Source organism: Cydia pomonella, chromosome 1 (assembly GCF_033807575.1).
Source record: "Cydia pomonella isolate Wapato2018A chromosome 1, ilCydPomo1, whole genome shotgun sequence".
In the NCBI taxonomy this organism is placed as follows: Eukaryota; Metazoa; Arthropoda; class Insecta; order Lepidoptera; family Tortricidae; genus Cydia; species Cydia pomonella.
In genome coordinates this window covers 1,051,952-1,065,920 of record NC_084703.1, presented here as the reverse complement: position 1 = coordinate 1,065,920, position 13,969 = coordinate 1,051,952, and the positions used below count along the sequence as shown (strand labels likewise).

At 38.6% G+C, this 13,969-nt stretch overlaps 2 protein-coding genes across 2 annotated transcripts in view; one reads left to right on the top strand and one right to left on the bottom strand.

The window, feature by feature from the left end:
- The window catches only part of LOC133526023 (uncharacterized), a 37,544-nt gene extending 34,249 nt beyond the window's left edge, over window positions 1–3,295 (bottom strand). Inside the window, exons 1-2 of the mRNA XM_061862499.1 lie at window positions 3,002–3,295; window positions 1,906–2,100 (exon numbers count right to left, since the gene is read on the bottom strand). Of these exons, the coding sequence (XP_061718483.1) occupies window positions 1,906–2,074 (169 nt within the window). The 5' untranslated portion in view covers window positions 2,075–2,100; window positions 3,002–3,295. The remainder of the gene's footprint in view (window positions 1–1,905; window positions 2,101–3,001) is intronic.
- Window positions 3,296–3,469: 174 nt separating this feature from the next.
- On the top strand, window positions 3,470–9,545 carry LOC133526428 (uncharacterized). The gene is made up of 3 exons (XM_061863061.1): window positions 3,470–3,759; window positions 5,460–5,642; window positions 8,674–9,545. Exons 1-3 carry the CDS (start codon window positions 3,623–3,625, stop codon window positions 8,768–8,770), a joined length of 417 nt encoding a protein of 138 aa, XP_061719045.1. The 5' UTR covers window positions 3,470–3,622; the 3' UTR covers window positions 8,771–9,545.
- Window positions 9,546–13,969: the final 4,424 nt, after the last annotated feature.

Genomic DNA, 13,969 nt, shown 5'->3' with positions numbered 1-13,969 from the left:
CCGGCTAAAGAACTGTTAAAAAAATGTAAAATACTTACGTTACCTAGTGTGTATATAATAGAAGTATGCAAATACGTGAGACAAATCTTGATCAGATCCCTACACATAGCCAACTCCGAGGTAGTGTGACGCGCAGGCGTAATCAGTTGGTCGTGCCCGTGTCGTCTCGCGAAAACTAGGAAGTCTATGCATGTAATGGGAATCAGACTGTACAACATACTGGACGATGAAATAAAGCGAGCTTCTAGCGATGCAATATTTATCCGCAAATTAAAAGCTGTACTACTAGAAATGGCTTGCTATTGACGAGTTCTCCGATGGCCACGGGTCATTGGCTCAATCGTGTACCTACTAAGGGTTTATAGAAATATAATAAAATCTTGCTATTGTAATATGTATTGTACAGTCAGCGTCAAATACTTTGTAGCAGTCAAAGTGGCCAAATAGTTCGGTACACCATACTAAATATATGGTGTACCGAACTATTTGGCCACTTTGGTTGCTACAAAGTATTTGACGCTGACTGTAATACTATATGAGTCTAAAGTTATTAATACATGAGTATAGTAAATAATTAAATAATGTAATAGACATGCATAGTAAAATCTACGACAAGATAATTGTATATAAAATGACATGTAAATGTAAATATTTACCAATAAATATCATATCATATCATAACTGTGTAACAAAGCATGCATATACCTACATGTAAGAATCTTAAAAATAAATACATTTGAAAACTTTACAACTATTTCAAACAACTTTTACCTTTAGTTAAAAATTACCAAATAACAATTGTTTACAAATTAAGACAAGCTATTGACTACTTTATAAAAAAAATCTTGAGTACTATAGAAGCACCGATCAAGAAGCCAATTTCTTAAGGTTTGCTTAAATTCATTGCCTTCAAGAGCTTTAATTTAAAACAGCCAACTTGTTATACATCACAATACTCTTATTGAAAGCATTTTTTACATAAATGCTAGTCATACATCGTGCCTGATTGAGGAGATATTTCTATTGCGATCTTGGATTAGCGCAAAACAAGTTTGAACGCTTTACGAAATAATTTGGACATCGCTTAATAAAAGTACAAATTTTGAATATACATATATATACATGCCAAAGGTAAGATGTAGAACTGTTTGAATAAAGGTCTACAACTGCTACCTTCAGCCTGAATCAGGAGCATTTTCAATTACACGTAAACACCTCTTTTGAAGTTGGAATGATCTTTCAACATCCACAGATTTACCCCATATGATGAGACCATAGTTCAGAATGGATGCTACAAAAATATTTAATAACATATTGAAAACAGGAAAAGCGCTGGTGGCCCAGCGGTAAGAGCGTGCGACTTGCAATCCGGAGGTCGCGGGTTCCAACCCTGGCTCGTACCAATGAGTTTTTCGGAACTTATGTACGAAATATCATTTGATTACCAGTCGCTTTTCGGTGAAGGAAAACATCGTGAGGAAACCGGACTAATCCCAATAAGGCCTAGTTTATCCTCTGGGTTGGAAGGTCAGATGGCAGCCACTTTCGTAAAAACTAATCTAACAAATCTTGGGATAAGTTTTCAACCGGACCCCAGGCTCCCATGAGCCGTGGCAATGTGCCGGGACAACGCTAGGAAGAAGAAAAAATTTTGAAAAAAAGGAAAACCTATAAACCTAGGTTTTCATTGTGTCAATAACATGATCTTTTAAATATTTTCCATTATCAAAATCATGGATAATGTATATTTAAAAGTAGAAAACGTTTTCTCTTCTTGTATCGACGATCACGTGCTATATTTCCCTCTTGGCACAACTAAAACGCGACTCCATAAAACTATTCATTAAACTTCATATCGCCACGAAACACCACTCTACGACCAAGAGAAGTAAAAAAGAATCTTACATGGTTGCCAAGTCTGGAATAACGTGTGACAACTAATGGAGTGGCTGGCGTCAGACTCCACGATACAGAGCATGGAGGACTCCGTAACGCTGGTATCGTAGAGGCGCTCGCTGAGAGCAGGGCTGCTTCGGGTAAGGTACAGTCCGACGTTTTCAAGGTTTGCGGTCATTGTTCAAGGTTCCCGTTTACGTTTCACTGCAAAAGGTGTATGGTAAGTGCGATTGTAAGGGCATGCGTTAGCTGTCGCGGTTGCACGGAGCGGGTGACGAATTAACATTAACTGGCGTGCGACGGATTTTATCCAGAACGGCACCCTCGTACCCGCTCCATGCTCCCGCGCTAGTTAGCGGACGCTCGAAAGCCGCGTTTTTAGTGTTCTGTTTTGAGCAAATGAATATGTACAAACGCCAACAAGGCCTTTGTATACTATTGGAGCAAGTGTTTCCAATAAATGAACGAACGATTGCTCGCTTATAACTATTTGGAACAATGAAAACGCGGCTTAACACAAGAGTAAAGAGTGCCCACCGCAGAAATTGCAAATAAAAATGTTATCTGCTTCTCTATTGGTCGAGTGCGCAATTGTGATAAGCTCTTTTGGCTCGCGCACATTTTCTTTTATTATATGTTAGTAATATAAGAGAAATAGCATGCGCCTGGAGCAATGTCAGAATCGGTTGGAGGTAGACAAATAAATGAAATTAATTATTTATACTTTTTTACTAGCCTAGATTAGACCAGTGCTGGGCGAAGGCTCAAGCGTGTCGCTTGCATATTCTGGCCATTCCGGGTACAATATTGTTTTACCATTTGTCCCCGCCGCACGTCACCGCCGCCATACAATGGGGGGAATGATTTATACGAAGCGCCTATTCCCATCTGTGCCCAGCGGGGACAAATACACCGGTAGAATGCGTCCAAGTTGTCCCGCCGTCCTCTATTCGGTGCTTGCACCCATGTATAGTGTTCCGTAGGTCCCATTATGAGCAAGAAAAAATGCGGCGGCAGGAGACTCATATGTACCTGCACTAAGTCAGTACGGAAGCGCCTAGGCGTGTTGACTGTGAATCGTCTTATAGAATATATAACTACATACCAGACAGTTGTTTTTACTTTGGAGTCACCACAAGCGGTGGTGAGCTGTGCCACCAGCAGCCCAATCCGTCAAGTGGTGCCGATCGAACATTTCTGCTATTTAACTACATTTTTATAATTTAGAAGACACATTTTTACTATTTCACGAACACATGATTATTTTATGAATACACTGACTTTGAATGACGTTTCGTCTGATAGAACCATTCATTTTGAACATTTTGTCTTTGAAATCAAAGACAGAATGTATAACTCCTTTATACTTAGGTAATCTAAATACGAAATATAACTTTTAATTATTGAGATTTCCCCAATTCTCTAGATTTCTAATTGATAAAACAGTATATACCAATTATGTATATAGCTAGCGATTATCCAGTGGAATGGAAGAAAAAATGTTTATGTTAACTTTATGTATACTCGTATGTTATATATCCTCTTTGCTCCAAGAACAGAAATAAGGATACCACTTGTTTCCACAAGTCAAACGTCAACCAAGAGATTTATAATTATTTTTATTTTTATATTACTATCTTATATGCCAAAAATGAAATAGACACTCAAAATTAATCATCTAGTATAAGTAATTATAATTTAGGTTTTTCGGTATTTGGAACGTAAAATGGGAACGCTGACAGCTGGAAAGTCGTGCCGCTGTTGTGTAGTGGGTCCGAAAGGGGAAAAAGTGTCTCCCAAGAAGAAGCTGTTGACCAGAGCTATAGAAAGTTTCTATGACAACTGTGCTGCGTACAACCTAAGGTAATGTTTCGAGGTAGTTTTAAATACACAGCCACTAAGTGCTGGAATAATATCCCGCCACCATTACAGATTTTTAATAGTCTTAACAGTTTTAAAACACGGCTTAAGCGACACCTTCTACATATTCAAAATGCACTACCTCTTGGCTGTAGAGCTATACCTTCTTATCTCTTATAATAGCCCAGCCAAACATAATTCATTAATTAACTATATTCTTAATAAATACAAATTCACACTCAACTATATATCCTATCCTAACTTATATATACAAAAAAAATGCTTTATTAAAACACTCTAATATGATATTGTACACAAACTAAAGCACATACAAAAACTACATAGTAGGTACACAAATAATTTTATAAATTGCACTCCGTTTCGTCACATATACACACACACACCCATCTAACTTTTTTTTCTCTTCCTTTCCCTAATGTTTTGTCTTAATGTTTTTGTTTTGAAATGTGTTTTCTTATGTTTTGTTTTTATTACTAGGGTCCGACTGAAAACCAGCGTTGCAGTACATTTACTGCAACTTTATGCTGAGTCGAGCCCCTTTTTATCATCACGCTGTTTATATGTCAGTCAACGCATCTTAGTATTAAATTGTTTTAGTAGTTTTAAGATTTGGGAGGCGATGGCTGAGATACACGTCATACTCGTGAACGGGTGCTGTTTGTGGAGACCGGTCTGTTTAAGCTTACACGGGGTACAGGTTATGTTAAAGTATGTAACTTTACTTTTGAGTGACATTAACGTGAGACACTTCATTCGGTTCTTGTCTGTTTTATTTTTTTTGTCTTTTAATTATTTATATAAGTATTCAAGCCTTGGCGACCCTCTACATCTCTAAGGATAATTTAATATATTTTTTATATTTTATCTCTGACACTTAGAGACTTATACATCTCTAAAGAATTTTAGTATTTTATGGTTTTATTTTTTTATCATAGTTTTTTTTTGTGTAATTTGACATTTAGAGACAGTATACATCTCTAATAAAGTATTTATTATTTCATAGATTCGATATTTGTAATTGTTTTTTTTTTAATTTATTGTTTGTAAAAATGGACATGTAAAAGTGCCCCTGTGGCCTATTTGCTGAATAAATGTTTGATATTTGATATTTGATTTTATGTTCAAATGTACCAATGTCATATTTGTGATGTTAAATAAAACTTTTCTATGTCTATGTCTATGTAATGCACAGATTTAAGAACTTTAGAGGTATATAATTATCCATGTGTCGTAAAATCCGTGTACCCAATCCAAACCCAACTAAGAGTTCTCGCGTGAAGTGGCGCAGAATAGGGCAGAGTGGCATTCTCTTGTATCAGAGGCCAAGATCTTTTTTGAGGCACTGAAACATAGTTAAGTAAGTAAATATAGTAAGTCATAAAATCCATAATCAATAAACTGGACGGAGGAGGAAGGACTAAGACCTCACTAAGGCTCTGTGATCACACTTATATTTTTCGGTGAAGGAAAACAGCGGCGGGAGGAAACCGGACTAATACCTATAAGGCCTAGATTCCTCTCTTTCTTGGAAAGTCAGATGGCAGTCGCTTCTATAAAAACTAGTGTCTACGCCCATCGGACCCCAGGCTCACATGAATAGTGGCTAAAAGCCGGGATAACGCGAGTATTATGACGATACCCCTTATTTAGTAATGTCAATAACTTGGTTATTTATGGTTCAGATACATCCCCTACCGAACGATGACCGACCAGACCTGCCTCCAGACCATCGTGAAAGACTTCGTGCTGCTTTTCTGTTTCTTCGTCACGAATTTCGTCGTGTTCCTGACCATTCTGAGCAGGATTGCTATGCATTTGTGCGATCTTAGCTTGGAAGCTTTCGAATGGACCAAAGAAATAATAAGGTGAAATAAGTTTTTGGCAAAAATTTCATTTTTGTTACAAGCTTTTATCGCTGACTGTACTTTTTTTTAGACAGGCGAATACACATCGAGCTAATTCTAAAAACCCCAAACACAATTAGGTTGCGTTGTTTTATCACAGAGTTCCTATGGCCACCTCCTGTCTCCATCATCAGATCAGCTCGATGGTACCATAATATTGCATTGTCACCCGACTTACATATGCATGCAAAATTTCAGCTCAATCGGAAACCGGGAAGTGGATCAAATTTAACTTGCAAGATTTGATTACAGACCGACAGACAACGGGACACGTGAAACTAAATAAAAGCTTGTAAAAATGGTTGAGAATCTTTACCAGATTTTCAGACTATTAAAATTAAATCGAAACTGTTTTGCAACTATCCGACCCGAGTCTTATACAGACTGGAGTCCTTCTCAGTATACTCTACTTTTTTTACAAAATACATTGCGACTTGCGACTTTGCGCTTGTAAATTCCTATGCTATGTGGCCTGTGAAAATTATCCACCGTAGTCTGACTGACACATAAACATATACAATACCTATCCAGCTCGTTTCCCCGCAGTCTGATGAATAAGACAAAATTTCGTGTAACTTCGTACCGGCGGCGAGACGAGCACGTTTGACGAAAACTTCTAAGCGGTTAAGCGATTTATAAGTGAAAATTGAGTCGAGTTTTCAAGCATAGTACTCAAAAGACTCGAGTCTAAACCAACACAGACTTTGGAATTGACTCACCGCTACTACATCTCCAATGTAAAGACCTAAATGGCTCAACTATCCCCCCTGGGGGCCAGAAGCCAAGATTCCTAGCTAGAGCCATACATTATTTGTGTCGAAGTATAGTCAATGGTCCCACTTCGTCGCTTGCCATATAGGAGGAGAATGGCTTGTATATCTTTATACGAATAACCTGTCAAAGCTTCCTTATGGCAAGCGACAAATTGGGACTTTTTGCTTGGAAACGTCACATTTATGTTCCGATCAGAGTTATGCCAATGGGATGACACTCGACCTTTCGGGTGCTCTCGGTAAATTCGTATGTAAGTTTGACAGGGAGACAACACGTACGTTCGCGATAGGCCCTCAGCATTGCTCCGATAAATTATTGGGGTTGGCACAACTTGACGTTCCTTTGCATGCACAACCACAGGTAAGATAATGACTTGACAACCCTAAATAGCCGAAAGGGATAGTGCCGTACATTATTAGAAAGGGACATGATTCGTCCCTGAATCGCTGTCAAACTTCGGTTTTGAAGGAAGTGTTATTAATCATTCCGTCATTTCTGTACCATAGTGGTAGTACCTACTATTATTCTGTGGTTAAAGTTCGTGTCATCCACGATGACGCGCAGAATTGTCAAATCTAACCTATAACATGATAATACGAGTAAAAGCACGCGTCTTCTTGAATGACACAATCTATATCTATCAACGCTGGAATTTTCCATTAACATATAAGTTATTTTTACTGGCAAAGTTACGGCATACGTTATCAATCTAGTTAACCGTCAGGTTTTCAGATAAGAATTAAAAATAAATTATTTGCTCAAACCGAAGGTTGTCGCTGCTTTTTAACCGACTTCAAAAAAGGAGGAGGTTCTCAATTTGGCTGTTTTTTTTTTTGTATGAATGTTACTCGATATCTCCGAGAATCGTGAACCGATTTTTTTTTATCGAACGGGTATAACCCCGATATGGTCCCGTTGGCACCAAGTCAGGGTCTGATGATGGGATCTTGGAGAAATCGAGAGAACTTCTTCATGTATGGCGCTTTTCGTAATTTTTATTTGAAGTCGGTTTTATTTTTTTGTTAAAAAGTTTTATTCTGTACTTTATTTGTATATGACTAGGTATAGTATTTTTCAAATCCGATGGGTACGGTGACAGATGTCAGCTCCATACAATTTATAACCTAAAAAGGCTAAATCTCACAATGTATAGAGATGTCATCTGCTCATCTGTCAGCGTATCCTTCCTGCTTGAAAAATACGACAATGGCAAAAAGGTAACATTTTGGCGGCCCTTTACACACAATGACAGTAGGTAGTACTGGTAGCCTACCGGTAAGAGCGTGCGATTTACAATCAGAAGGTCGCAAGTTCAAACCCCAGCTCGCACCAATAAGTTTTTAGGAAACTTATGTACGAAATTATCATTGATATTTACCAGTCGTTTTTCGGTGAAGGAAAACACCGTGATGAAACCGGACTAATCTTATGGTGAGGTAGGTACCATGTGGGCAGGTATCAGAAGGTTGCTTGGAGTGAAAGACGTTTTGTAGCTATGTACAAGATTGAATGAATTTTATTTACAAAATGCGCGTAATTTATACAGAATTTGTGAAATGTAAGAAAGAGATGTATATACAGGGAAGAGTGTGATACATTATAGTACCCGCGCGGGACGCGCGGGGTGAGGTGCGCGGGCGCGAGGTTGCGGCGCGTGGCCGCGGCATTCGCGCGCGCCTATAAAATAAAGCGAGCCAACGTTCCCGTCCTTTTCTCGGCCGGCCTCCGTAGGGTGCACATCGTGTCGTCGGTGCGCCGTGTCCCGCTCCGCTGCTTGATGCTCGCTGGTAGAAGACACGAAGAGGATGCTGCAGGCTCCGCATATGCATAAACTGCCCTTGTCAGGGCAACATAAAACTGCCCTTCTCAGGGCAAACTCAAACTGCTCTTGTTAGAGCAAACGTCACCGTTTCTCTGCTTAACCGCAGAGTGTCAATCGATCGATCTATAAACTGTTCTTATCAGAACAATTTCACTGTTTCTATAACGGACACGACGTCGGTCGATGTATATGTTTAAGTATGTATATATGTCCCCACAATCTCAATAAGGAACTTGCGTAAAAACTAGTGCCTACGCCAATTCTTGGGATTAGTTGTCAGGCGGACCCCAGGCTCCCATGAGCCGTGGAAATATGCCGGGACAAAGCCAGGAAGAAGACACAATTATAGTACCCCTTGGTGACGATTGCTTGACGTAAATAACTCGTTGTCCGCAGGTCCCAGCACAAAGCGAGCCACAAGAAGTTGCTCACTCTCCGTCAAGAGCAGGCTCCCGAGGATTTCTGCCGGAACCCTCGGAATAGAGCTCATTAACCGACACCATAAAGGTGCTTCGGGATAACTTCGAATGCGTTTAGACCTAGAACTATTTCTAGAAAAAACGAAGGATTGACAGCAAAATGAAACATTGATCAACCTTTATCTAATTATAATAGGGAATATTGCGCGAAACACTGCGTAGGGGGCGCCACTACCACAATCCATCACAATCTGAGGGTCTACCGCGAAACAAGAAAATCGAAATTTCGTTATCTAACCTCTCTATCACTCTTGCATATTCGAGCAATGAAGAGGCAGATAACTAAATTCCGATTTTCGCGTTTGTGCGCGCGCGCAACCAACCGCCTTGATGCATCAATGTCATATTTTATTATCTGTGAAAACTTGTAAAAAAACAGTTTAACGAACGGAGGGCCTACCGCGAACCACGTTCAACGTGTTACCTCTCTGTCGCACTTGTGAATTCGTACGTAAGTGCGACACGGAGGCAACACGTCGAACTTGGTTCGCAGTAAGCTCTCAGTATTAGCACACACACACACACACACACACACACACACACACACACACATACACATGTTTAGATTTATAAGTTAAATTTCTCAGTATTAATGATACTAAAGTTTTTCAATTTTTATCTAAAATTTATATAAATAAAACATCTCCTGCAATTAAATTTTTGGGGAGGAGCGCTGTTTACCCTAAAGTACAGGTTATACCTATTTAGGAAGCAGAGTTTCTAATTTAAGGAAATCTATGTAATTTGATGTTTATGAAATAAATTCATTAAATTCATTAAAAAAAAAAAGGTATGTATATGTTACTCTATGGTTTACGAAAGGTGCTAGTGCTGCACTCTGGCGGCAGAACATTGCAGTAATACTCCCTATTAGTTCACAACTAACCACCGAAATGTTACAAGAATACAAATCAAATTTAATTAGACATATAATTATGTTTCCCCCCAATTATATACCTTATTTACACATCCAAGTTCTATCAGTATAAGCAGCCAACCTTTCGCGCCAAAAATTTTAAAAATGGTCGCCTTTCTCTACCGACAACTGGGTGTGCCAGAGTATAGTAACTAGCCATAAAAACGAAAAGTATTGTAAAAGTTATAGTAGGTACTCATAAAGTCATTAACATGACCAATATATTAAAAAGGTAGGTTATCGCATTGAAATATATGTCTGAGGACAATCCTGTCGGTGAGTAAGGGCCGGTACAGAGGGACTGCAACTCGACTGCAACTTGTATGGGAACTGCACGTCGACGTTGCAGTTGGAGTGCAGTCGGCATGCAGTTCCCATACAAGTTGCAGTCCCTCTGTACCGGCCCTATGATTGCCAGTGCACAATGAGGGTGCGTAGTGTTAGGATCGGCAACGCGCATGTAACTCCTCTGGCGACTGCTATCAGGCGGGCCGTATGCTTGTTTTCCACCGACGTAGTATTAAAAAATCTAAGGACGGGCCTTACGGGCAATAACAATGGGGCCAGGGCTATAACCGCGAAAATCGAAGTTCGTCAATTGCGGGCATTTTTCTCTGTCACTCTAATTACGTCTTAGTGAGAGTAAAAGAGAAAGATCCCCGGAATTTGCGAATTTCGGTTTTCGCGGTAGGCCCCCAGGCCGCGTGGCCAACGTTACAATCGTTAACGCTCCGTAGCGTAGCGTTGTCATTTCTCTCTATGGGCTCCTCTACACGATGGCCCAGCGTAGGCCAGTCCAAGGGACGCAGCTATGCGGTGAAATGAGATAGCAATATCACTTGCTCCCTCTAACGCATAAATGCGTCCCTAGGACTGGCCTACGCTGGGCCATCATGTAGAGGAGCCATATCACTCTTCCTTATTAGTGCGACTGTGACAGTTGCGTTTCGTTCGCCACAGAGCGTGAACGATAGGCACGTTAGCTACACGGGCAGTACAGCTATGTCACACACACGAATTCGAGCCAATCGTGCAGTCTAACGCCACAACGCGATTGCTTGGTGAGTTCGCATCACGCGCGCGATTGGTCGCAACTAGTTGCGTTAGACTGCACGATTGGCTCAAATTCGTGAGTGACACCACTGAAGTCCGTCCTTAGTTATTGGGTTATGTCAATGGGTTATAGGGACCGTGCGCGTTGGAGGGTCTGCCATCTTGTGGTCTGAATCGGAACAATAAACATCACATTTACACGTCAAGTGTTTTCTTGTGCATAGTAGGTTCTGCCATCTTGTGGGCTACATCGGAACAATAAACATCACATTTACGCTTCGCGCCAAAAATCTGACAGCTCCTGTGCTACCTCCTACAGTTCATGCACGCTCCCTATCGCGGTAGATATTATCTAAAACAACCATACAGTTGATGTACGGTCGAGGAAATTGATTCTTTAGCAATTTGCGGTTCAAGTAAATTTTGTTGTACGTACTTATCCTAAGAGCTGTCCAATGTAAGGTGACCGTAAACTGCTAAAGAATCAATTTCCTCGACTGTACCTAACCTACGTATCGATAACACTTCTGTGGACGTTACATTTTGTCAATCTGTTGTGTTTGATATCAATAGTTACAATTATGAAAATCGCTAATATTTACTGAACTTTCTACTAGCAACAGGGGCCCATTTCTCGAACGGTATTACACTAATATAATAGGGTTGTTTCCAATTTTTTGAAACGCTTGTATTACGTTCTATATTAACTAAAAGTTGCCCTAAAGTACAACTTTTATACTAAAAACGGGTTTAAATATGTTAAATTAACAAAATATATTTTGACAGATGCTTTCGCGCCCAAAACGCTCTTTGAAAATCTTGTGACGTCACAGTTTACGGTTTGACACATAACTACATACACACGTAGAAGATACGAACTGTCGACTGACATTTGTCATTTGTTGTTTATCGCCTAACTGTCAACAGTGTCAATCCGAGAGTTGTGGAGTCATCAGAATCTTCAATAACGATTCGAGTTTGGTCACGTGACGTGTGCCAAAAGATATTTTAAATTCAATATTTACAAAAATATGGTCATTACTCATTACAGGTCCCCTAAAAGTAGTTTAACATGTTCTTATAATCCCAAAGAATTTATTGGGCATTGATGTAAGTAAAAGGGGTAGATATGTGACGTTAATAGTTGACAAAACTAAAATCTGGTCCAGCACCCACTCATTTGCAAATACTACACACCATTATAATGTACATGTGCACAACGAGCAACAGGGATAACCAAATATAGTTAACAGTGCTGCGCAAGCGAGACCCCTATATTTTGCGTATTCCTCGAGGTGCAACAGAGAAAAACTAATAACATTATACAAATGTGTAGGCGAGACGTACATACTTCTTACATTGTCGTCTTAAAGTGATATTAAGTCATTTCGATTTTAAAAAAAATACAATGATTTGATATTACCTAATCTTAGACCATCTCTCACTTCAAGCAAATATCTGAGCGAGCGAGTTACACTGAGATTAATATCAAATGATTGACTATCATATTTGTAAAGCATGAAATTGACCCTCGTTTTTTACTTCTGAAACCCTGGTCGACTATTCACTATGTTCAACTAACGTGTCGCCTCGAGAAAACCAGTATAACGATATGATCTCAGTTGATAGGGATCTCGAGGTTTCACTTCTGATGGTTTTTCGGAAAAGACAAGTACGCTTGACAAGAGATAATGTAAACACTGGTAATTCGTAGTTACTCCTGGTATTTATATATTCCAATCGTTCACCGAGCGCACGACTCAAGATAACCAATATAAAAGTGTGAACCTTGTTTATTCATAATTACGATACGTATACGGATTCACTTATATTGGACAAGTTGTAAGTCATGGGAATAAGCGCCTTCAACGTCGGTCTTTATTAGGTAGCGTCAGGAAACAAATATTTATAAAATATATACGAAATTAAAATAAATAGGCACTTTATTTATTTTATGGAAAACAATTTTTTTTTCGCTAACACAAATAAAATATGTAAAACTGTATGTATTTTATATGTAAAACCGATAGTTTATCTATACAATTAAAAAAAATATGCGGAGAGGGCGGTATAAAAAGGAAAATTATAATGTATGGAGAAAAAAAAATTGTATCAAAAACGAAACCGAGCATCATTTTTAATTTTCACAATTCAATCGCTAGGCATTTCCACAGCTGCAGCTCGTTTTAAAATAGAAATAAGTGAAAGTTTTTTCTCTAAACATTATAGTTTTCATTTTTTTAACGTTAATACTGATTTTGAAGTTATATTTTTTTTAATCATTCCCTATCGAAGGCGAAATTAGCAATGTCCCACTTTTCTCGATTTGAGACGGCAGCGTGCCCTTACATTAGAATGTTCAATTTAAAGTATTCGTTCTGATTTTCATCGTTTTCATTTTCATCACCTTAGTTGCTCTACAAAGAGGACAAATTAAAACAAATACTCAAACGGTAAATACGTAGTTAGGGAGTTTCGTTCTGTTTATAATCAGCAGTTCCACTACACTAATTGCCAGTTTTTGGATGAAAATGCTTAATTTGTAAACAAAAACCACAAAAATCACTATATGTGTACCTTTAAGACTTTAAGTGTTCCCTCAATTCTTCATGGATTCCATCATTAGAACTTTGAACCCGGGACGGGACCATCGGCTTTATAGGCAGGGTCACTGCCCACTAGGCCAGACCAGTCATCATACATTTTACTTGACAAATAGAGATGATTATTATTTATTTCTTTTGTTTATGATAAAAGGTTAAATTTGATTGATCTAATATCTGTTCTAAATATTTTTACACAGTTTTCAACATACATAAATACATCTTAAAACTACACTATAACTCGCATATTAAAATTGTAAATCGAGCTCTCGTTAAAAATGTTGTCCATAGTTTTCCTATTGTTGTACAAGTACTATTTAGTAATTTTTGATGGACTATTCCCGATATTTGGATTTCAAGTTAATGCAAGATATTGTTTTAACAATACTATCAGAAAAACTGAATTTTTGGTTAACAACCGGTTATTCGTATATTAAAATAAAAACCGGTTACATTCTATAGTTTCAAGGAATAGGAGCACATGATTTAAAAAGTTGCATTATTTATAAAAAAAATTGCTGACTCTACAATGCATGAAGTGGGCAGGCCTACTTGACACTCGGATAAACGTGTTACTCACATGGGTAATGCATTATTTAGCTGTCGCGCTCACTCAATAACAAGAAATTTTTTAATTTTAT